Source organism: Oratosquilla oratoria, chromosome 37, assembly GCF_046742065.1.
Source record: "Oratosquilla oratoria isolate Oo_2021 chromosome 37, ASM4674206v1, whole genome shotgun sequence".
NCBI lineage: Eukaryota > Metazoa > Arthropoda > Malacostraca > Stomatopoda > Squillidae > Oratosquilla > Oratosquilla oratoria.
Window position 1 is genome coordinate 44,174,106 of NC_134813.1, and position 26,386 is coordinate 44,200,491.

The 26,386-nt window shown below is 42.6% G+C and overlaps 1 protein-coding gene across 6 annotated transcripts in view; it reads right to left on the reverse strand.

The window, feature by feature from the left end:
* Positions 1 to 417: 417 nt before the first annotated feature.
* The window catches only part of LOC143019700 (uncharacterized), a 52,944-nt gene continuing 26,975 nt past the window's right edge, over positions 418 to 26,386 (reverse strand). For all 6 annotated transcript variants that reach the window (XM_076175678.1, XM_076175674.1, XM_076175676.1 and 3 more), the window contains exons 12-13: positions 13,724 to 13,896; positions 418 to 5,051 (exon numbers count right to left, since the gene is read on the reverse strand). In XM_076175678.1, coding sequence (XP_076031793.1) covers positions 4,925 to 5,051; positions 13,724 to 13,896 — 300 coding nt within the window. In that variant the 3' untranslated portion in view covers positions 418 to 4,924. The remainder of the gene's footprint in view (positions 5,052 to 13,723; positions 13,897 to 26,386) is intronic.

Sequence of the window (26,386 nt, forward strand, 5' to 3'; positions counted from 1 at the left end):
AGGATTAATGATGGTAATGAAGCAGTTAACAGTAAAAAGTGCTTAAAGAACTGGTAAATGAGAGTATAGAGAAGTCAAAATGTTTGGTTAGAGGTGAAATGAGATGTAAACATCTGCCCCACTATAAAAGGTTTATCCTTTTCCTCTTCCCAAACCCACGCTATTCCTCGTTCCTCTTCCAACAATCAACAACACTAAGCAGATTGATCCTCTAATACCATCTATTTGTCAGACTTCATCAGTATCTAGGTACACAATTTATATAAACCTAAGCATTTAACTTTCACCCACGAGGAGCTAAAATAAGAGGGAGACAAGGGTGGTGGATAGGAGTGTAATGGCAGGTATGTGCCTCAACTTGGCTACCTCCCTTGTAGGGGGGGGAAGAACCCTTGGTACATAGGTATAGATGAATAGTTATTCAACAAATTTATTTTATTTTATTGATAAAAGTATTACACTACATACACAAACTATAAGGACAGAATTGAAGAAATGAAACTGGAATATGGCTTGCCACAGTTTCTTTGGACTTGAGAAACATTGGGCAGGTATTAAGTGGACAAGTGAGTCAACCTGACCGCCACAAGATAATGTACCTATAGTTGGGTTACAATAACTTGGTGACCCTTGTCCATTCATGTTTCCATATACTTTATTTATACTTTTAAAAAATTTAAGGTAAATTTTTTACAAATGACTACCTTTTTTATGGATATATAAAATTATCTAATGTCCAAAGGGTTACTGCATATATTTCACAAAGAAAGTTCCCCAGTTATAAATGAAATTCTGCATCTATCAAATCCCCCTCCAAGTTAGTGTGGAGGGGGCTATAGTACTATACCTCATTTACTGTTGGCTGGAAAATATGAACCAATAAGTGGTCAGCCATTTCCATTTCTGTTGACATCAGCTCTTCAGAGGTGAAATCCCAGTGCCCCTCCTCATGCTCCCTTCTACGATTAAAGATGCAAGACTGAAGGCCCAATATAATGCTAACATGGTTCACATGTCATATGTGAAAATATCAGTGCAAAAATTGCACACCACCATACACATGTTAAGACCCATCTGAAGCAAACTATTTCACCATTTTCAGAGCCACCTTGTTCATGCACAATCTCCATTTTCTGTATCTCTCATCAAACCATCACTGCTAAGCTGAACACCATCCACACATAAGACCTATATATATATAGATATATTGATATATTTTTTTCTTTTTTACCTATACTGTACTCTTAGGTGGTGGGGTAACGATTTATATTGCAAGCCAAAAAATTTTTAACAAGGAATTGTGTAAACTTTTAACTGATGCTGGGGTCCATTTTTCACTGTCTCTATCACTGAAAAGAAGTCCCCTCTCACACAAGGGACTAAAGTGCTGCTTAGACTAATTCAGCAGGACAAGGAGTAAGTGTTTAGACAGATGTCTTGACAGGTGGGTTAGATTTGGCCAGAGGTAAAACTCAATTGTTATAACCAAAATATCAAACGACTGTTGCTTTGAGTTTTTCTGGAAACCTGTAGTTACATGGCAGTGAACAAACATCCTTTAGACCTGTAAACTTCTAGAGGAAACATGGGATCCATCTTATTGTGCATATAAGGTTCTTATTTTGATAATAACTGTTGTCGAGTTTTGCTAAGTGGAAAACCTGCAGCCCCATAGTGGCTGGCAATGGTCCTTGGGTCCTTCCACAGATCTCTCTGGGAGGAACCTTTAGATTGTTGTCTATGTTCTACTTGTGCAGGGTTATTTCTATGTCACTGGCTAAAAAAATTATAAGGAGTGGAGCAGTCAATGGTTGTCAGCTCTCCATATATGAAAAAGGTGTATGAAATACATTTGAAGTTGATAGCGATCTTGGTCCCATTCCAGACATCAAGTGTCAGCCCAGTTGATGGGTTTTGAGAATGGATAGCTCCATGATGGGGTAGACCAGCTTTGGTTATCAGGCCCTGTGCCTTGCTGCATTGTTTCTGGCCCAGGCTGTGCTGGGTACAGGGATAACCCTTCATTCACAAAAAGCTGAGATAAAAGGGACAACAAATGGATGGTGTATGCCTTGGCTGAGCCACTCCTCTTCTAAGGTGGAAAGGGACTCTTAGTGTATGTGTTATGTACATATATATATATATATATATATATATATATATGTTAGAAAACCAACCTGAAGGCTTACTTCCAACTCACTGCCATCCTCTCCCCTAGTATATCTCATCACCTTACTTTTACCCACATTTACCTTCAAATTTCTCCTTTCGCATACCTTTCCAAACTCCATCACTAGCTGCATTAATCCCCCCTCTGACCCTGGCATAGTGCAGTGTTGTCAGCAAACAACAACTGGCTCACATCCCACAATTTTCCAATTTCTTTAACAATTTCTAATCCCCTGCCCATTACCCTCTCATTTACCTTCTGCACCACCCCATCCATGTGCATATTGAACAGCCATGGTGACATGATAAATCCCTGATGCAGCCCCACCTTTACCTCAAACCACTTGCTTTCTCCATTTCTAATTCTAACATAGGCTGTACTACTCTTATAAAAACTCATGACTACTCTTGACAGCTTTCCCATATATCTGCAAAACCTCCCACAGTCCCTTCCTGTCTACCCTGTCATAACCCTTTCTAAATACATAAAGGTCCAAAAAACATCTTTACATATCTTACCACAAAAATCTGATCCATGCAACTCCTATCTTTCCTAAACCCACATTATTCCTCACTAATTACTCCTGTTCCTCTCCTAATCCTCTCAATTACGAGTAAAACCCTCCCATAAGCTTCCTCACTACATTCTAAAAACTGATCCCTCTAAAACTACTACACTTACATTCCCCTTTCCCTTGTAAAGCAGATCTATACAGGCACTCCTACAGTCCTCCAGCACTCTACCCTCCCTTAGACACAGATTAAACAGCCTCACTAGCCAGTCCACTATCAATGTACCTCCTTTCTTCAAACTGCATGACACCTATCTAACCCAGGTGTCTTACTTGCTCTCATCATCTTAATAACTACTTGCATCTCATCTTTCTTATTTCTCCATTTTCCTCACCCATCAGTGTCATTTTCTTAGCTTTAGTCTAAAGGGAGAGAGGTTGGAGGAAGTGGATAGCTTTAGGTATTTGGGGTCGCATGTGGCAGGAAAGGAAGGAGTGGAGGTGGAGGTAAACTGTAGTTTGAGAGAGGTAAGTAAATGCCTTGGGGGAGTGGTTATGTGTGAATGATATTTTGATGCAGCCAGAGGGGATTTCTCCCCATCTCTCTTTCTGCATGATAGGACAGAGAGGGGGAGGTTGCTGAATAAGTGAAGTGGCCTTGCTGTGTCTTGCTGCATTGCTTCTGACCCAGGGCAGTGGGTGGGATACAGGGATAACCCATCATCCATGAGGAGCTAAGGTGAGACAGAGGAAAGGGTAATGGGTGAGATTGGGTATATGCCTTTTGACTTGGCTACCTCCTTGGTAAGGGGAAAAAAGCCCTTGGCATATATATATATATATATAGATAAAAAGCCAACCAACCTTTAGGCCTGATGGCCAGGAACACCAAAAGCCACCCATCTTATATGGGGGAAACCACCTTTTGGTTTGTTTGTACGGAACAATTTCACCTTTGGCCAAATTTCATCCCAAGACAACTATCTATACACAATGTGTGCCCTTCTGGTGTTCAAGCATAATTTAGAGCCACTGTCTGCTACCATTATTAGTCCTTAGTGAAAAAGGAGGGTATTGTGTGATTTTGAGAACAGTGCCAACTACAGTACTTCTAAACCCTGACACCATGTAAAAGCTGAATTCCTCTGACACCAAACAATTGGCCCGAATTGCCCATTATGAAGAGAGGAACTTAAGTGTCCCACCAAATATTCCATCTTTGCTTCTCTTGACCCTTAGTCGTTAACCTCTTCACTACAGTGATGCTTTCTACCAATTTTATTCTAGCTAATATTAGACTATTTCATCTTGCCAGGGGAAATTTACTAACAGCTAGTATAGAAGACTTTCAACTTACCACTTTATTCCAGCGACTCTAAATATCCTATTCTGGGTAATGCTGAATTATTTCATTCAGCATTGGGAACATCACCATAGTGAATGGATTAAAGCCAACCTGTAATTCTAGAAAAGTGATAAATACCTGTATAAATTAAATTTTTCTTTGTAATTTTTTTTTTAAATAGCAACTGTTTTTTAAGTAATTTTGGGGGTCAACTTGTGTCCTGGACTTTTGAGATGATCATAGGGCTCACACAGCATATACAGCTTCGTTAACCTGTACTTCCATCCACCATGTTCAACCCTTTGACTACCTTCACAAATGATACTAATGTCCTTGATATAAAGTATCATGTTACATATGCATAATATACAGTGCAATACAACGATAAAAACTTCCAATGACTCGAGTCATTTTATACTCTATAGACGCTACAATGGTAACTAGTCTTTTTCCTTTCCCCACATTCATTTCTGAAGTAAAATATGACAACACTGATATCTAAAGTATATGAATCAATATAAAACTACATCGTTTAATATCAGTGTTTATAAGTTTCGTCAAAGTAACAAAATAAAACAAATTCTTTGGTGCTTTTGCCACTCTCCAGAATTGCATTCCCATTATGGATTGGAACAAAATCCACAAAACACTCCAGTAGAGCTGGCAAATTATCGACATATTTAGGAGAGAGAGAGAGAAGTATAAATCTTGTTTTTCAGACAATTTTGTCTTTGTCCTACAGATCAGTCTACCTAGACAGTGGGTGGCCGACTTTTCCTAGATGGTCTTCACAAATGAATAGATTCCAACTTCTCCATGTTCACATTCAGTGTTTCCCGGTTTTCTATTAAAATGATAATAACCATATCCATGGGTCCTAGTGGTCCCCTGCTGCAGATCAGAAGTGCTTCTCATGGAAGGCCTGGATAATACTTGGAGTGTTCTTGCCAAAACCTTGCATAACAAACACATCATCATTTGATTCAGCTTTTAGGGTTTTGCAGGATAATCCACACACTATCAGCCTGTGAAGATTGAAAACAAGCTTTTATGTATAATTACAGTACATACAAAACCATGTCAAGACTTAGGAAAATAACAAGTACGTTATGACATATGTAGAATGACAAAACTGTAACTGACAGATCTTAGAAAGAATCAAAATATAACTAATCTCACTAAATCAACATGGTTTGAGGGTTTCAATAAGAAAGTGCCTTCTCACACAACAGTAATGATGATAACAGACATATATATGGCTTTTGACAGATTCCAAATACTGCCAAGAGATCATGTAAACTAATATAAACTAATATATGTATCCATTACTAACTAACCATCACCCACCACGCACATGATCCACATGCTTGCAACAGAGCGAGACTTCCTCTTGCTTACCTTGCGTTTCCCACAACATACACCTGGCGCAGCACATTTGAAGACAAACAAGATATAGATGCCCAGTGTCACCAGACTAACCTATCATAAATCCTTTTATTATAACTGCCCTAGAATATTAAGCATAAACTAACATATATATATAATATACCAAACAATATCCACCAATTATAGGACTAACCCTCTTGCATAGAACAGACCCCATGCAATGAATAACAAGACTAACACCCTTGCTTGAAACCACTAACACTCCTATAAAATGTTTAACACCCATGTCACGTAACCAGAGCTGGGGTAGGTGAAGAACCTACCGCCGGAGGCTGGGTAGGTCACGAACCTACCGGCCAGAGGTCAGAGCTATTGTGCCCTAGGTCAAGGCCTGGCACTTATTGTATTTAGCCCAAAGGGGCATTTGCATTTGTAGTTTAACCTGAATCTCTTGTTTGAATAAACAAAGAAAACTCCCGCTTTGGAGTCTATCTCGCCGCATTAAGACTTCCCTACGTAACCACACAACCTACCATAACGGTTACACTGGTGCCCAGCGGTGCTCCATAAACGGTTACATGTACAAAATGACAAGAAATGGATAACAAACATTCTGGCTAGGAGAGATTGTGGTGCATCATCTATCAGGGATAATATTGTACATTGGAGTCTACCCATGGAGCAATATTTTCACCAATGCTATTTAACCTATTCACAAGTGCCCTCCCCACAACAAACCCAGAGCACAGTACCAAGCTCTCACCTACGTGGAGGACCTAACAAGCCCAGTACTACAACTACAAAATTACAACTAAAATAGAAATTTGATGATAATGATGATGATGATATGGTTTAACATCCCAAACTCCCCCTATCGGAAGGCTATGAAGGTGCCTCTTACAGAAGACTTTGTAGTGTGAAATTTAACGAGCCATACCCTAGGTTTTACTTCACCAGTGGCAGGATTCGAACCGCCATCACCTCAATCTTTGCTGCAAGTAATGACAGATTAACCCACTTGGCCAACAAATTAATACAATGACTGAGGTAAAACAGAATGTCGGCTTTTTCTCAAAAGTCATCAGTGACTAAGATGGCACCTACACTATCAAATTTGACATACGAACAAAGACTGGAGAAGTTACAACTGACAATGTTAGAGCAGAGAAGGGAGAGAGGTGATTTGTTGACCATTTTCAGAATTATGAAAGGAATGGAAGTTCTTGATAGAGATGATCTAATAAAATGGGACCAAAGAGAAACAAGAGGACACGCAAAGAAACTACAGAAAGACTGCTACAGAAGAGATCTGAAAAAGAACGGTTTCCCACACAGAGTGATTGACGTCTGGAACAAATTGAACAGTGAAACAGTTAATGCCAGAACTATACACAAATTCAAAAGCAAACTGGATGTGGAGAGATACAAAAACGGGTCAAAACGAGCATAGCTCTAGTCCCATAAAATACAACTTGGTAAATACTATTACATATCAAAGAAGTATCCTAGTCACATTAAATGGCCCACCACTCCCACTGGCCGAAAATCCTTAAACACTGGGTCTCACTTTTCATACACACATGACCTTCAGCCCACACACAGCAATTGATACATGGAACAAATTAGACAACAAAACAGTATGTGCAAACACTATACAAGATTTTAAGATAAAACTTGATGCAGAGAGATACAAAGACGGGTCACCATGAGCATAGCTCCCCTCCCATATATTACAACTAGGTAAATACATACAAGACCTCATAGTGACAACAAATAAGAAAGTAACCATACTAATGACAGTAGCAGGTATGGCACTTGGACAGCAGAATAAAACACTCGTCACTGTATGTATACAAACAACTCGTAAGAACTACACTTAATTATACACCCACAGCATGGTACATACATACATACATATACCAAGGCTTTTTCCCCCTTACAAGGGAGGTAGCCAAAAAGGAAAAGGCAGAAAATCATTCCCACCCATTCCATCTCTGAATACGCTCCACACCCCTCCACTCTCCCTCTCATCTTAGCACTTCCTGGATGACGGGTCATCCCTGCACCTTGTCCACTGCCCTGGGTCAGAAGCAGTGTTGCAAGACACAGTACATCCACAGCAAGGCCGCTTCATTAAATCGGCGACCCCCTCCCATGCATAAAGGAGAAGACGGGGAGAAATCCCTTCGGGCTGCGTCAAAATTTGCTCACACACACTACCTCACCCCCATCCCCCCACCCATTCCACCTCATGCATCACATCATCATCCATATACAACCATTCTCCATTCACCCGTCTTCTGTCCTCTCCCGTCCTTCCTCAACAGACATTCCCCTCTTCCCCAAAGCCCCCTTCACCCCATCCATCCACCTCATCCTAGGATGTCCCTTCATGTTCACTCCCTCCACATCTGCCTTCCATACCTCTTTTACTAGTCTTTCTTCACTCATTCTTTCCATGTGTCCAAACCATCTTAATACTCTTTCATCAACCCTATCTCCCAACCCCAGTTGGCCACAGACACACACACCAATTACAAGAGAGCTAACTGGGAAGCTTTTACTGAAGAGACAGAACAACATTTTGAAACACTTAACAGTACACCAATCACAAACATAAACGCAGACAAGAGATACATCCCCAGAGGCAACAGAAAATCACACAACCCCAACTTCACACCAGAAATCCAAGGCCTCATCAGACAACGTGACACACTTAAACACGATACCCCCACACCTATCCCTCAAAACATAGCAGACCAAATACAAACACTAAACACTGTGATTGCCAATAAAATACACGAACAAAAAACACAAAATTGGCAAAACTTTATCAATACACTTGATCACAAAACAAACACCAGCAAATTGTACAAAACACTCAACAGCATTACACTATCCAACAGTAACACTACACGCTCTCACGCAGCTATAATAACAACAGATAATCTACCCTCAATCAGACAACAAGCAAATGCACTCGTAATTCATTTTGCACAGACAAGCCATCTCACTTCTCACCCTGACGACCGACGCACCATTCGACGTAAGAAAGACTTTCCCACAGACTCAGACTATACACCCTTCATAGACAGTCAGACAAAACACATAATACATAATCTCAAGCACTCATCTGCCTGTGGCCCTGATAACATAAGCAACATCCACCTAAAACACATTGGACCACAAGGTATACACGCACTCACAAACATTGCAAACTACAGCTATTCACACAACACTATACCCGACATCTGGAAGCGTGGTAAAATAATCACCATTCCAAAACCGAACAAAGACCCAACAATCCCAACATCGCACCGCCCAATCACACTTCTCTGCACCCCCTCTAAAGTCGTTGAACGCCTAATACTTAAACTTGTCACACCACATATACCTCTTGCTGACTCAAAATACGGTTTTAGGCCACTACACTCCACAAACACTCTTCTGATAAACCTCACACAAAGAATTTTAGATGGCATCAATTCAGATAGGCCCCACCACAGAACACTTCTTATTACATTAGACATTAGTAAAGCTTTTGATGCTATCCCCTGCCACATCCTAACAAATAAAATATATAACACAGACATGCACAATAACACCAAAAGATGGCTGGCCAATTATCTGGCAGGTAGGAATGCTTACGTGTCATATAATGGCCAATCATCGCACATCAGAAACATTAAGAATGGGGTACCACAGGGCTCAGTTCTATCCCCCACACTATTTAATCTATACATGCATGACTTACCCACACCAGACACCTCAGAAATACAAATCTCTTCCTACGCAGACGACATAACAATCACATGCACACATCGTAACACAGACAAAGCTGCAGAAATAATCCAGCCATACCTTGATACACTCAACACATGGTTCATCACAAACAGACTCAAAATAGCTCCAACCAAATCTACAGCAACACTTCTCACCAACTGGACAAAAGAACACAAATACATACCTCATCTCTACATCAACAACACTCTAATACCACACACAAACACACCGAAAATTCTTGGTGTAACATACGATACATCCATGTCTTTCAAACAACACATCACAAACATAAAAAACAAATGCACACCTAGACTTAACGCACTTAAGTCAATCACTGGAACAACATTTGGACAAAACAAAGAAACTAATATAACAATATACAAACAATGCATACGCTCAGTGATGAATTATGCGAGTCCTGCATGGGCTCCTAATCTCAGTGAGACACACCACAACACCCTTCAAATCATACAAAACAAAGCCCTAAAAACAATTACAGGCTGCACAAATACAACACCTACAGACCATTTACACCATGAAACAAAAATCCTCAAAGTCAAGGACCACCTCGAAATGAGAGGCACACAAAAACTTGCTGCAGCCACCACAAACACATCACACCCACTACACTACATAGCAGAACACCCACACACACCAAGAAACATTAAAACAACACCCATAGACCTATCACGCAGATATTCTCTTCTCTTCTTCCACAACCACCAAATACCAGCCTCCGGAAACATATTCATAATCATATCACTCACTGCTCCATTAACACACTGAAAGACAACACACTGCTGCATGCCAGACCCCCTGATATCCACCCTTCTGAATCCTCTCTCCCACGAAAGGACAGAGTCCACCTGGCCAGACTGCGGTGCGGCCACCACCCAGCACTTCTAAGCTACCAGAAGAGGCTGGATGACCGCATTGTGAACAGCTGCCCAGGATGTAACACTTCACCCCATACCATACAACACATAATGGAAGACTGCATTATACACAATCATGCACGCAAACAACACAACATACACTATAAAGGATTTGTGGGAAAACCCAGTTTCGGCAGTGGCATTCCTTGTGGAGACGGGACTGCTCGGACAGACAGTCTAGGGAACAACAACAACAATCCCCTTTCCACCCCTGTTCTCCTCCTCACCTCCTCATTTCTCACTCTATCCAGCCTAGTAACCCCTATCATACTTCTCAGACACCTCATCTCAAACACATTCAAACACCTTCTCTCTACCTCTCTTATGTTCCATGTTTCTGCCCAAACCAGTGCTGTTGGTACAATCACTCCTTCATATAGTCTCCTCTTAGCATCCATTCCCAAATGTCTATTCCTCATTACACTTTTTAATCCACCAAGGCATTTACTCGCTTCTCTCAATCTACATTCTACCTCCACCTTCACTCCACCTTTTCCTGCCACATTTGCACCCAAGTATCTAAAACTATCCACTTCCTCCAGTCGCTCTCCCTTAATGCTCACTTCCAGACTACTGCCACTTTCACCCCTTGTACATCTCATCACCTTACTTTTAGCCACATTTATCTTCAGTTTTCTTCTATCACACACTCTCCCAAACTCTGTCACCAACTTCCTCAATCCCTCCTCCGATCCTGCCACAAGCGCAGTGTCGTCCGCAAACAACAGCTGGCTCACCTCCCACTTTTCTCCATTTTCTTTAACCATCTCCAATCCCTGACCCACTACCCTTGCATTTACCTCTCACACTACCCATCCATGTATAAGTTGAACAGCCAGGGCGACATAATGCATCCTTGACGAAGTCCCACCTTTACATTGAACCACTCACTCTCTCCATTTCTAATCCTGACACAAGCTCTACTACTCTCATAAAAACTCTTGACAGCTCCTAGAAGCTTTCCTCCTATCATGTATATCTGCAAAACCTCCCACAGTGCCTTTCTGTCTACCCTGTCGTAAGCCTTTTCCAGGTCCATAAAGGCCCAAAAAACATCCTTCCCCTTTCCTATAGCTTTCTCGTAGCATGGTACACAACAAATAAAGAAACGGCCTACAACCAACACAAAATAAAGCATTAAGAATAAGGATGGGCTACACTAAAGTGACCACAACAGAACACATACAGTCAGAAACCATAATCATTCCCATAGAGCAACACATGAGAATAATAGGCACAGTTTTATGCCCTTGAAGCCTTCCTCCCCTAATCTATTTATCTATATGCCATGAGCTTTTTCCCTCTTATAAAGGAGGTACCTATTCCCACCCATTTCACTCTCCACCACCACCCTTTCCACCCCTCCCATCTCAACTCCTCATGGATGACGGGTCATCCCTGCATCAGCCAACTGCATTGGATCAAATGCAATACAGCAATACACAGTACATCTATAGCAAGGCAACCCCCATCTCTTTCCCCTCATGTAGAAAAAGAAATGGGAAGAAATCCTTTCAGGCTGTTTCAAATTTTCATTCACACACAAGCACCCCCTAACCCCATCCCTCCCTTCCTTGCAAAACAGCATTGTCCATACACAGTCATTCTCCACTCATCCCTATCTCCTGCCTTCTCCCTTCCTTGCTCAACAGACATTCCCCTCTTGCTCAATACCCCCTTCACCCCTTCCATGCATCTCATCCTTGGTCATCTCCTCAAGTTCACTCCATCCACCTCTGCATTCCACACTGCTTTTACTAATCTTTCTTCAATTCTTCTTTCCATATATACAAGACAGAGTACATCTATAGCAAGGCAACCCCTATTTGCCATCTCCTTTTCCAATCCCATACTCCTCCTTACCTCCTTGTTTTTCACTCTATCAAACCTGGTAACCTGTACCACAGTTCTCAGACATTTCATCTCAAACACATTTAAACATTTTCTCTCTGCCTCTCTTAAATTCCAAGTCTTTGCCCCATACAATGCTGTCAGCACAATCACCCCTTCATACAATCTCCTTTACATCCATTGTATGGCAAGAGTGGTATAGGTAAATTCCAGTTACCCAGTTACCTATTTCACATAGCATTTTTCAGTCCTTGCTTCTCTCAATCTACAATTTACCTCCACCTCCATTCCTCCCTTTCCTGCCATATGCAACCCCAAATACCTAAAGCTATCAACTTCCTCAAGCCTCTCCTTTTAGATTTACTTCCAACTCACTGCCTTCCTCTACCCTTGTACATCTCATTACTTTACTTTTACCCACATTTACCTCGAACTTTCTCCTATCATATAGCTTCCCAAACTTCGACACTAACTCCCTTAATCCCTCCTCTGACCCTGCCACAAGTGCAGTGTTGTCAATAAACAACAACTGGCTCACCTCCCAGTTTTCTCCTTTTTTTTTTTTTTCTCTCTCTCTCTCTCTCTCCAGTCTTGCCCATTACTTTCGCCTTTACCTCCCACACCACCCTGTCTGTGTACACATTGAACAGCCACGGTGACATGTCACATCCCTGATGCAGTCCCACCTTTATCTCAAACCACTCTTTCTCTCCATTTCCCATTCTAACAGGCTCTACTATCGTAAAAACTCTTGACTGCTCTTAACAGCTTTCCCCCAATCCAATATATCTGCAATACCTCCCACAGTGTTCTACCCTGTCATGCCTTTTCCAAATTCATAAAGGCCCAAAAACCATCTTTACCTTTTCCTAAAGTTCTCTCACATATCTGCCTTACCACAAAAATCTGATCCATGCAACTCCTACCTTTCCTAAACCCACACTGTTCCTCACCAATTACTCTTTCTGTTCCTCTCCTAGTCTTCTCCATCAAAATCACCCTCCCATAACCCTTACCAACTACACTCACCAAACTTATCCCTTCGAAACTACTACACTCCTCCAGTCCTCTGATACTCTACCCTCCCTTATATATGCACTAAACAACCTCAACAGCCAGTGCATTATTACTGTACCTCCATTCTTCAGACACTCCACATGACATCCATCCAATCCAGGAGCCTTACCTGTTCTCATCATTTTCAGAGCTACATGCGCCTAATCTTTTCTTATTTCTCCTCCATTTTCTTCTCCCATCACCATCATTTTCTTTGTGCCTTCCACTGCTACCAACAATCCCTCCCTATCCTCCTACACATTCAACAGTTCTCTAAAATATTCCGCCCATCTTCCCGTTACCGCCTCCTCTTCTGTGAAGATCTGTCCATCTGCACCTTTTATCTTTTCTTCTCTACCTGACTTACCTCCCCTTCCTATCTTGGTTTCCTTCCAAACCATCTTTTTATTGCTTTCAAAATTTTGTCATGCTCCTCCACCATTTTACATCTGCTCTTCTTTTAGCCTCCTTTATCTTTTGTCTTGCTTCTTTTTTTTTCTTTATACTTCTCCCCTCATACTATCATCAAATATAAAAATTCCTGCTCAACAGACCACTTACTACTTTTGAAAACATGGACTTAAATACATTTGTCTCTGTATCCACCTTGCCATACTAGGGCTCTAAGTGAAGGCAGTGTGACAAGCAATAACTAAAAGCAGCTCCTGCTCCTTACACAATCTTACCTTGATCTGTCTCTACCACTGTTTTTATTGTAAGAGGTTAGCTCTTCTACAGCTCCTTTAATGAAATCCTGATCCACTTTGTTGGTAAGAATAACAAATGTATTGACAGCTTTACTGTTCTCCTGAGCCCACTTGAAGACACCTTCAACAGAGATATTCCATGGGGCTCCCGGCTGTGGGAAAAAAGAAAAGGATGACATCAGTAATAAATCTAAAATGTTATACATACAAACATATACATACATACATATACCAAGGCTTTTTCCCCCTTCCAAGGGAGGTAGCCAAAAAGGGAAAGGCATAAAAACACTCCCACCCATTTCATCCCTAAATACACTCCACACCCCTCCCACCCTTCCTCTCATCTGAGCACCTCCTGGATGACGGGTCATCCCTGCACCCTGCCCACCGCCCTGGGTCAGAAGCAGTGTCGCAAGACACAGTACATCCACAGCAAGGCCGCTTCATTTAATCGGCGACCCCCCCTCTCCGTCCCCCTTTGCATATAAGGAGAGGACGGGGAGAAATCCCTTCGGGCTGCGTCAAAATTTACTCACACATACTACCCCACCCCCACCCCCCCGCCCATTCCTCCTCATGCAGTCACAACATCATCCATATACAACCATTCTCCACTCACCTGTCTTCCGTCCTCTCCCTTCCTTCCTCAACAGACATTCCCCTCTTCCCCAAAGCCCCCTTCACCCCATCCATCCACCTCATCCTAGGACGTCCCCTCATGTTCACTCCCTCCACATCTGCCTTCCATACCTCTTTTACTAGTCTTTCTTCACTCATTCTTTCCATGTGTCCAAACCATCCTAATATTCTTTCATCAACCCTCTCTCCCAAATCCTTTTTCACCCCTGTTCTCCTCCTCACCTCCTCATTTCTCACTCTATCTAGCCTAGTAACCCCCACCATACTTCTCAGACACCTCATCTCAAACATATTCAAACTCCTTCTCTCTTCTTCTCTTATGTTCCACGTTTCTGCCCCATACAGTGCTGTTGGCACAATCACTCCTTTATACAGTCTCCTCTTCGCATCCATTCCCAAATGTCTATTTCTCATTACACTCTTTAAACCACCAAGGCATTTACTCGCTTCTCTCAATCTACATTCTACCTCCACCTTCACTCCTCCTTTTCCTGCTACACTTGCACCCAAGTATCTAAAACTATCCACTTCCTCCAGTCGCTCTCCCTTAATGTTCACTTCCAGTCTACTGCCACTTTCACCCCTTGAACATCTCATCACCTTACTTTTACCCACATTTATCTTTAGCTTTCTTCTATCACATACTCTCCCAAACTCTGCCACCAGCTTCCTCAATCCCTCCTCTGACCCTGCCACAAGCGCAGTGTCGTCCGCAAACAACAGCTGGCTCACCTCCCACTTTTCTCCATTTTCTTTAACCATCTCCAATCCCTGACTCACTACCCTAGCATTCACCTCTCGCACCACCCCATCCATGTATAAGTTGAACAGCCAGGGCGACATAACGCATCCTTGACGAAGTCCCACCTTTACTTCAAACCACTCACTCTCTCCATTTCCAATCCTAACACATGCTCTACTACTCACATAAAAACTCTTGACAGCTCCCAAAAGCTTTCCTCCTATCCCATAAATCTGCATAACCTCCCACAGTGCCTTTCTGTCTACCCTATCATAAGCCTTTTCCAGATCCATAAAAGCCCAAAAAACATCCTTCCCCTTTCCTATAGCTTTCTCACATATCTGTCTTACCACAAAGATCTGATCTACACAACCTCTACCCGTCCTAAATCCACACTGTTCCTCACCAATTACTCCTTCTGTTCCTCTCCTAATCCTCTCAATTAAGATTCTCCCATAAGCCTTCCCTACTACACTCAACAGGCTAATCCCTCTGAAATTACTACATTCACACTTGTCCCCTTTTCCCTTGTAAAGAGGAACTATACAGGCACTACTCCAGTCCTCCGGTACTCTACCCTCTCTCCAGCAAACATTAAATAATCTCACCAACCAGTCCACCATCACTGAACCTCCCTTTTTCAGACATTCTGCATGACATCCATCCAGACCAGGTGCCTTACCTGCTTTCATCATCTTTACAACTGCCTTCACCTCATCCTTCCTTATTTCTCCTCCATTCTCCTCACTCATCACTCTCATTTTCTTCGTATTTCCCACTGCAGCTATCTTTCCTTCCCTATCCTCCTTCACATTCAGCAACTCCCTAAAATATTCTGCCCATCTTCCCCTCACTGCCATCTCTTCCATTATCAACTCTCCATCTGTACCTTTTACCTTTTCTTCCCTACTTGATTCGCCTCCTCTTCCTCTCTTAATTTCTTTCCAAAACATCTTTTTATTACTTTCAAAATTTTCTGTCATACTCCTACCCCATTTCACATCTGCTCTCCTCTTTGCCTCCTTTACCTTTTGCTTTACTTCTCTTTTCTTTTCTTTGTACATCTCATATGACTCCCCTGTCCTCTTTTGTAACCAATCTGTGAATGCTCGCTTCTTCTCTTCTACAACCTTCTTTGTTTCCTCATCCCACCATTCACTACCCTTTCTTCTATTTCCCCCTGTCCTTCTTGTTCCACACACCATCCTTGCACACTTTAAGACTCCCTCCTTGAACCATCCCCATTCCTCCTCCACACCCATCTCTGCTCTATCCTTTACTCCCTCCCACTCCTCCTTCAGCTTCTTTTCGTACTCCTTCTCCTTTTCCTTTTCATTCAAGGAGTTCACTCTAAGAACCTCCCTACCTTTTGTCCCTTTCCTCCTTCTCCATCTATCCTCCACTCTCAGCTTACCTTCCACCAAAAAATGATCTGATATTCCCCCACCCTCTCCCCTTAGCACATGTACATCCTTAACTCTTCCTATCATAATCCTATTTACCACTACATAATCCATTAGCGCTCTATCTACCACCCTTCCCTCCACCACCCTCTCCCATGTGTACTTATGCTTGACTTTCTTCCGAAACACTGTATTTGCTATCATCAACTCTCTTTCTAGACACATTTCCACCATCAACTCTCCACTACGATTCTTTCCTGGAACTCCATACTTCCCAACCACTCCATCGATTGGACCATTTCCCACTCTAGCATTAAGGTCTCCCAGTACTATTACATTGACATTTCTTCCTAAACCCTCTATGCACTCATTTAAATCTATCCAAAAGGCCTCCCTTTCTTCCATGCTCTTCTCACTGCCCGGCCCATATGCACTTACAAAGACCCACATCTCCTTTCCCAGTTTCACCTTCATCCACATTATCCTTGAGGAAACCTCCTTCCACTCCACTACCCCTTTACCTATCTCCTCACTTACTAGAATAGCCACCCCTTCCCTCCCTCGCCCTCTCTTCACTCCTGATAACCTCCCACTTACACTCCCAAACATACACTCACCCTTCCCTTTCAACTTAGTTTCACTCAAAGCCAACACATCCAACTTTCTTCTCACAAACATACTACCTATCTCTTCCCTTTTACTCTCATCTGTACCACATCCACGCACATTAAAAGACCCAAACCTTAGGGTGCTGGCCCGAGGCCCGCCAGCACCCCTTATGCCTTTTCTTTTTGTTTTAGGAAATTACCCCTTGGGGCTACAGGGAGAAGGATGCCTAGTCCCTCTCCCCGTCCCTTTCTTCTCGCCTCTTACGATCCAAGTGGGAAAACTTGGTGGCAGTATTCTTTTCCCCCACCACAGGGAAATCCCCCAATCAGAAAGAGAATACTCAGAGAAATGGTACAGGACAGCAACAAGGGGTTGGGGGACAGCATAACGGAGGGACAGTCGTAGTATAAAAGTGTCATCATTTCTCTATGAACAGAATTTCTTCTATCATAGACAAAATGATGTGTGGCTCTGGTCCGTAGGGGCGCCCCATATAGACCCTAAAGTATCGACTGCATGCTACTTTGCCACAATAACAAGCAGCCAATCCTTTTTACCCCTCTTATAAGGGGTGTGTGGCCAAGTCAAAACATACACCCATTCCACATATATCCAAAACCTATTTGCTGTTCCTCCAATACTAGCAACTCATGGATGAAGGGTTATCCCAATCCCTTGTCAAACTGCTCATATCAAAGGTAATGAAGCAAGGCACAGCACTTCCACAGCAAAGGCAGACAGCCAGAGTGAGTCTACCCTCATCACCAGAGGAAAAACAAGAGGACATGCAATGAAACTCAAAAAGGATAACTACAGAAGAGACCTGAAAAAGAACAGCTTCCCACACAGAGTGATAGATATATGGAACAAATTGGATGAAGAAATAGTGTGTGCAAACACTACAAGAATTTAAGAATAAACTTGATCTTGCGAGATACAAAAACAGGTCACCACGAGTAGCCTCCCCTTCCCGTATAATACAACTACATAAATACCACCCTCATTGCTTTGGGCTGTATCGATTCCTCATCCATTTACAACCACTCTCTAATACTATAATTCACACTCCCTCTTCCTTGCTCAGTGGACATGTAACAAAGCAGTGTGTTACTGTGGATCTACGGTGCCAAGGGAATAGGAACAAGAATGAAGCTCTGGTTTGCTGGCTTTATTCTGGTTAGTGTGAGCATCAACCTCTGGATCGGTCGGCCGAGGGGCTGATCACAGAGTTCACCATGAGGCCATGCTGTAAGTACAGAGAAGGACTGGGCCCTGGTTACAAGACCAGGCTGTTTAGAAACATTTGGGCCGAATGGTGCATACTGAAAAGTAGCACCAGGGAAGGTTGCCCAAAGAATAACTCAACAGGACTGAGATTGTGCTTTTGTATGCATACAAATGCCTGTAGTAAAGGCACAATAAGGACTTAACCTACACATTGGTAATATGAAGTCAAAGGCCAGCTATTTCTAAACAGGACTGAGATTGTGCTTTTGTATGCATACAAATGCCTGTAGTAAAGGCACAATAAGGACTTAACCTACACATTGATAATATGAAGCCAAAGGCCAGCTATTTCTATACATATAAATTCCTTGTCCACCCACATGCTGCCAAGGCTATACTATAAGCCAAAATATTGTGTAGAAGCTCATATGGGGGAGCTAGGGACACCATAGACATCCTATTGTATCCAATACCCCTTTCACCCCATCCATCTACCTCATTCGTAATTTTTCCCTCATGTTAATATGGAGCTGCCTAGTGTAGTTTATGGTCTCTTGCAGTCTCCTTCATTCTATCTTCTTATGTTAAGTTCACCCCATCCACTTCTGCTTTCGACACTATTTTTGCTTCATGTCCTCATTCAGTCTTCCTATATGCCCAAACTATCTCAGCACTTGTTACATACACACATACATATACCAAAGGCTTTTTCCCCCTTACACGGGGGAAATCACTCCCACCCATTTCATTTCCCATATATTCCACTCACCTCCACCCTACCCCCTCCCTCCTAGCTTGGCACCTCCTGGATGACGGGTCATCCCTGCATCCTGTCCATTGCCCTGGGTCAGAAGCAGTGTTGCAAGACACAGCATATCCACAGCAAGGCCGCTTCATAAATTCAGCAACCCCCCCCCCTCTCCGTCCCCTCATGCAGAAAAGGAGAAGACGGGGAGAAATCCCTTCGGGCTGTGTCAAATTTTTTCATACATACTTCCTCATCCCCCATCCCCCACTCACTCCCCCTCATGCATCACAGCCTCATCTATACACAACCCTTCTCCATTCACCCGTCTTCTGTCCTCTCCCGTCCTTCCTCAACAGACATTCCTCTCTTTTGTAAAGCCCCTTTCACCCCATCCATCCATCTCATCCTAGGACACCCCCTCATATTCACTCCTTCCACACTTCTTTTACTAATCTTTCTTCACTCATTCTTTCCATGTGTCCAAACCATCCTAATACTCTTTCATCAATCCTATCTCCCAGCTCCCTTTCCACCCCTGTTCTCCTCCTCACCTCCTCATTTCTCACTATATCTAGCCTAGTAACCCCTACCATACTTCTCAGACATTTCATCTCAAACACATTCAAACTCCTTCTCTCTTCCTCTCTCATGTTCCATGTTTCTGCCCCATACATTGCTGTTGGCACAATCACTCCTTCATATAACCTCCTCTTAGCATCCATTCCCAAATGTCTATTTCTCATTACACTTTTTAATCCACCAAGGCATTTACTCGCTTCTCTCAATCTACATTCTACCTCCACCTCCACTTCTCCCTTTCCTGTCACATTCACACCCAAGTATCTAAAACTATCCATTTCCTCCAGTTTCTCACCCTTAATGCTCACTTCCATCCTGCTGTCACTCTCTCCCCTTGTACATCTCATTACCTTACTTTTGCCCACTTGTTGATTAGCACTTGTTGATTAGCCATATCTACCAGCTTTCATTCCAGCCCCACTCTCCACCACATCTCCACATGTATCCATCCTCATTACACTACCATACTTCTTATACATTTCATCTCAAACACATCCCTTCCTTGTTATATATGACCTTAACCCCTTCCATACGGTGCCGCACACGTAGGCGTCATGGGGAGCGAGTGTATTCGCGAGGCTGCCATATCGGCGTCTTGATTATATTTATTGTAGTCGCCCCTCCATAATGACATTCTTTCTAATTCTTTTGTAATCGCATTTTCTATGGTTATCAAAATTCACGGGTGAAGAGAGAACGATCGATATAAGCGGTGACTATATTTTATGATGCGAGTATTATTACGACACGTCGTACGGCTGGCACTGGCTGCTGCCACCGAGATCTAAGTCCATGACGCCTACGTGTGCGGCACCGTATGGAAGGGGTTAAATACTTACAGCTCTTCACTTCCTCCAATCTTTTTCTGGAAAGACCTCCAATGCACTTCTACCTTTTCCCCTTGTACATCTCATGGCTTCATTTTTGCCAGCATTTACTTTCAACTCCCTCCTCTCACATATATACATACATATACCAAAGGCTCCTTCCCCCTACACGGGGGGTAGCCAAAAAGAAAAAGGCATAGCAACCACTCCCACTCATTCCATTTCCTACATATTCCACTCCCCTCCACACCTCCTCCCTCCTCCCATATTGGCACCTCCTGGATGACGGGTCATCCCTGCATCCTGTCCACTATCCTGGGTCAGAAGCAGTGTCGCAAGACACAGCACATCCACAGCAAGGCCGCTTCATAAATTCGGCGACCCCCCTCTCCGTCCCCTCATGCATAAAGGAGAAGACGGGGAGAAATCCCTTTGAGCTGCGTCAAATCTGCTCACACATACTACCTTACCCCCCATCACCCCGCCCATTCCACCTCATGCATCACATCATCCATATACAACCATTCTCCATTCACTCCCATCCTTCCTCAACAGACATTCACCTCTTCCCCAAAGCCCCCTCCACCCCATCCATTCACCTCATCCTAGGATGTCCCTTCATGTTCACTCCCTCCACATCTGCCTTCCATCTCTTTTACTAGTCTTTCTTCACTCATTCTCTCCATGTGTCCAGACCATCCCAATACTCTTTCATCAACCCCATCTCCCAGCTCCCTTTCCACCCCCTGCTCTCCTCACCTCCTCATTTTTCACTCTATCTAGCCATAACCCCCACCATATTTCTCAGAAATTTCATCTCAAACACATTTAAACTCTTCCTCTCTTATGTTCCATGTTTCTGCCCCATACAATGCTGTTGGCACAATCATTCTTTCATACAGTCTCCTCTTAGCATCCATTCCCAAATGTCTATTTCTCTTTTTAATCCCCCAAGCCATTTACTCCCTTCTCTCACTCTACATTCTATCTCCACGTCCACTCCTTCCTTTCCTGCCACATTTGCACCCAAGTATCTAAAACTATCCACTTCCTCCAGTCGCTCTCCCTTAATGCTCACTTCCAGACACTTAATGCCACTTTCACCCCTTGTACATCTCATCACCTTACTTTTACCCACATTTATCTTCAGCTTTCTTCTATCACACACTCTCCCAAACTCTGTCACTAACTTCATCAATCCCTCCTCCGATCCTGCCTCAAGTGCAGTGTTGTCCGCAAACAACAGCTGGCTCACCTCCCACTTTTCTCCATTTTCTTTAACCATCTCCAATCCCTGACCCACTACCCTTGCATTTACCTCTCGCACTACCCCATCCATGTATAAGTTGAACAGCCAGGGCGACATAATGCATCCTTGACGAAGTCCCACCTTTACCTCGAACCACTCACTCTCTCCATTTCTAATTCTGACACAAGCTCTACTACTCTCATAAAAACTCTTGACAGCTCCTAGAAGCTTTCCTCCTATCCCGTATATCCGCAAAACCTCCCACAGTGCCTTTCTGTCTACCCTGTCGTAAGCCTTTTCCAGGTCCATAAAGGCCCAAAAAACATCCTTCCCCTTTCCTATAGCTTTCTCACATATCTGTCTTACCACAAAAATCTGATCTACACAACCTCTATCCGATCTAAATCCACACTGTTCCTCACCAGTTACTCCCTCTGTTCCTTTCCTAATCCTCTCAATCAAGATCCTCCCATAACCCTTCCCAACTACACTTAACAAGCTAATCCCTCTGAAACTACTACATTCACACTTGTCCCCTTTTCCCTTGTAAAGTGGAACTATACAGGCACTCCTCCAATCCTCCGGCACTCTACCCTCTCTCCAGCAAACATTAAATAACCTCACCAACCAGTCCACCATCACTGTACCTCCTTTTTTTTTTTAGACATTCTGCATGGCATCCATCCAGACTAGGTGCCTTACCTGCTTTCATCATCTTAACAACTGCCTTCACTTCATCCTTCCTTATTTCTCCTCCATTTTCCTCACTCATCACTCTCATTTTCTTAGCATTTCCCACTGCAGCTATCTTTCCCTCCCTATCCTCCTTCACATTTAGCAACTCCCTAAAATATTCTGCCCATCTTCCCATTACTGCTTTCTCTTCCATTATCATCTCTCCATCTGCATCTTTTACCTTTTCTTCTCTACTTGATTCGCCTCCTCTTCCTCTCTTAATTTCTTTCCAAAACATCTTTTTATTACTTTCAAAGTTTTCTGTCATACTCTTTCCCCATTTCACATCTGCTCTCCTCTTTGTCTCCTTTACCTTTTGCTTTACTTCTCTTTTTTTTTTTTTTTGTATCTCATATGACTCCCTCGTCCTATTTTGTAACCAATCTGTGAAAGCTCGCTTCTTCTCTTCTACAACCTTCTTTGTTTCCTCATCCCACCATTTACTACCCTTTCTTCTATTTCCTCCTGTCCTTCTTGTTCCACACACCATCTTTGCACACTTTGTGACTCCCTCCTTGAACCATCCCCATTCCTCCTCCACACCTAGCTCTACTCTATCCTTCACTCCCTCCCACTCCTCCTTCAGCTTCTTCTTGTACTCCTTCTCCTTTTCCTTTAAAGAGTTCACTTTAAGCACCTCCCTGCCTTTTGTCCCTTTCCTCTTCCTCCACTTTCAACTTACATTCCACCAAATAATGATCTGATATTCCCCCACCCTCTCCCCTTAGCACATGTACATCCTTAACTCTTCCTATCATAATCCTATTTACCACTACATAGTCCATTAACGCTCTATCTACCACCCTTCCCTCCACCACCCTCTCCCATGTGTACTTATGCTTGACTTTCTTCCGAAACACTGTATTTACTATCATCAACTCTCTAGACACATTTCCACCATCAACTCTCCACTACAATTCTTTCCTGGAACTCCACATTTCCCAACCACTCCATCAATTGGATAATTTCCTACCCTAGCATTAAGGTCTCCCAGTACTATTACATTGATAGTTCTCCCTATATATATATATATATATATATATATATATATATATATATGTATATATATACATATATATATATATATATATATATATATATACAGGTAGTCGTCGACTTACGACCTATGCGACTTACGACTGATCGACTTTACGACCACGAGATAGTGCAATAATATTTAACATTTAAGAGTAATAGAATTGCAATGTTATGCCTGGCAGTGCAGTACAATTACTTTGCACGCCACGAGACGCAAGTACGACAATTTTGGCAGGCTGCCGGCAGCGTCAGCATTTCAGCCAGCTAAATATTCTTTCATTTTGTTTGTCTGAAGTAAAATGTTTCCTAATTTTCCATTGCATCTTGTATTTTTATATATTTTGCAATTAATAAAATGTAACAGTAAAACTTTATCTTATGCCTAGGCTAGTTTGTTGTCGATAACAATATGTTCGGTACAGTACGTAAACGAAAAGAATGTGTTTTGAAATAAAATTTTACCTTACATTTTGTATTTTTATATGTTTTGCAATTAATAAAATGTAACAGTAAAACTTTTTTATGCTTAGTCTGTTGTCAATAACAATATGTTCGGTACAGCATTTTGTATTTTTATGTTTTGCGATTAATAAAATGTAACAGTAAAGTTTGTTTATGCTCTGTTGTCGATATTTTCGGTATAGTACGTAAACGAAAAGAATGTGTTTTGAAATAGTAATTTTCCTAATTGTGCCTTGCAATGATTTTAATTTAACAAACAAAAAAGTATTTGTAGGTCAAAGATGACAGGACTTTATTCAGTATGCGTAGGCCTAGGCTGCGTTTCCTAACGAAAATTATAAAAAGTTAATGAATATTAAAGAACGTAGCTCAAAGATAATACGATTTTATTCAGTACACATACGTTTCCTAAAGAAAGTCTGGTGTTAAAAAAATAAAAATGTTGAAAAATATAGTATCTAATATCATAGGTCAAAGATGATAGGTTTTTATTCAGTATGCTTAGGCCTAAGCTACATTTCCAAAAGAAAATCAGATAAAATTATAAAAAGGTTAAAAATACTATACAACATAGTTCAAAGATGCTAAGATTATTTCAGTATGCTAAATATAATATACAAAACATATATACAGTACATACATACATACATATACCAAGGATTTTTCCCCCTTCCAAGGGAGGTAGCCAAAAAGGGAAAGGCATAAAAACACTCCCACCCATTTCATCCCTAAATACACTCCACACCCCTCCCACCCTTCCTCTCATCTGAGCACCTCCTGGATGACGGGTCATCCCTGCACCCTGCCCACCGCCCTGGGTCAGAAGCAGTGTCGCAAGACACAGTACATCCACAGCGAGGCCGCTTCATTTAATCGGCGACCCCCTTTGCATATAAGGCGAGGACGGGGAGAAATCCCTTCGGGCTGCGTCAAAATTTACTCACACATACTACCCCACCCCCCAATTCCCCGCCCATTCCTCCTCATGCAGTCACAACATCATCCATATACAACCATTCTCCACTCACCTCTGTCTTCCGTCCTCTCCCTTCCTTCCTCAACAGACATTCCCCTCTTCCCCAAAGCCCCCTTCACCCCATCCATCCACCTCATCCTAGGACGTCCCCTCATGTTCACTTCCTCCACATCTGCCTTCCATACCTCTTTTACTAGTCTTTCTTCACTCATTCTTTCCATGTGTCCAAACCATCCTAATATTCTTTCATCAACCCTATCTCCCAAATCCTTTTTCACCCCTGTTCTCCTCCTCACCTCCTCATTTCTCACTCTATCTAGCCTAGTAACCCCCACCATACTTCTCAGACACCTCATCTCAAACACATTCAAACTCCTTCTCTCTTCTTCTCTTATGTTCCACGTTTCTGCCCCATACAGTGCTGTTGGCACAATCACTCCTTCATACAGTCTCCTCTTCGCATCCATTCCAAAATGTCTATTCCTCATTACACTCTTTAAACCACCAAGGCATTTACTCGCTTCTCTCAATCTACATTCTACCTCCACCTTCACTCCTCCTTTTCCTGCTACACTTGTACCCAAGTATCTAAAACTATCCACTTCCTCCAGTCGCTCTCCCTTAATGTTCACTTCCAGTCTACTGCCACTTTCACCCCTTGTACATCTCATCACCTTACTTTTACCCACATTTATCTTTAGCTTTCTTCTATCACATACTCTCCCAAACTCTGCCACCAGCTTCCTCAATCCCTCCTCTGACCCTGCCACAAGCGCAGTGTCGTCCGCAAACAACAGCTGGCTCACCTCCCACTTTTCTCCATTTTCTTTAACCATCTCCAATCCCTGACTCACTACCCTAGCATTCACCTCTCGCACCACCCCATCCATGTATAAGTTGAACAGCCAGGGCGACATAACGCATCCTTGACGAAGTCCCACCTTTACTTCAAACCACTCACTCTCTCCATTTCTAATCCTAACACATGCTCTACTACTCTCATAAAAACTCTTGACAGCTCCCAAAAGCTTTCCTCCTATCCCATAAATCTGCATAACCTCCCACAGTGCCTTTCTGTCTACCCTATCATAAGCCTTTTCCAGATCCATGAAAGCCCAAAAAACATCCTTCCCCTTTCCTATAGCTTTCTCACATATCTGTCTTACCACAAAAATCTGATCTACACAACCTCTACCCGTCCTAAATCCACACTGTTCCTCACCAATTACTCCCTCTGTTCCTCTCCCAATCCTCTCAATTAAGATCCTCCCATAAGCCTTCCCTACTACACTCAACAGGCTAATCCCTCTGAAATTACTACATTCACACTTGTCCCCTTTTCCCTTGTAAAGAGGAACTATACAGGCACTACTCCAGTCCTCCGGTACTCTACCCTCTCTCCAGCAAA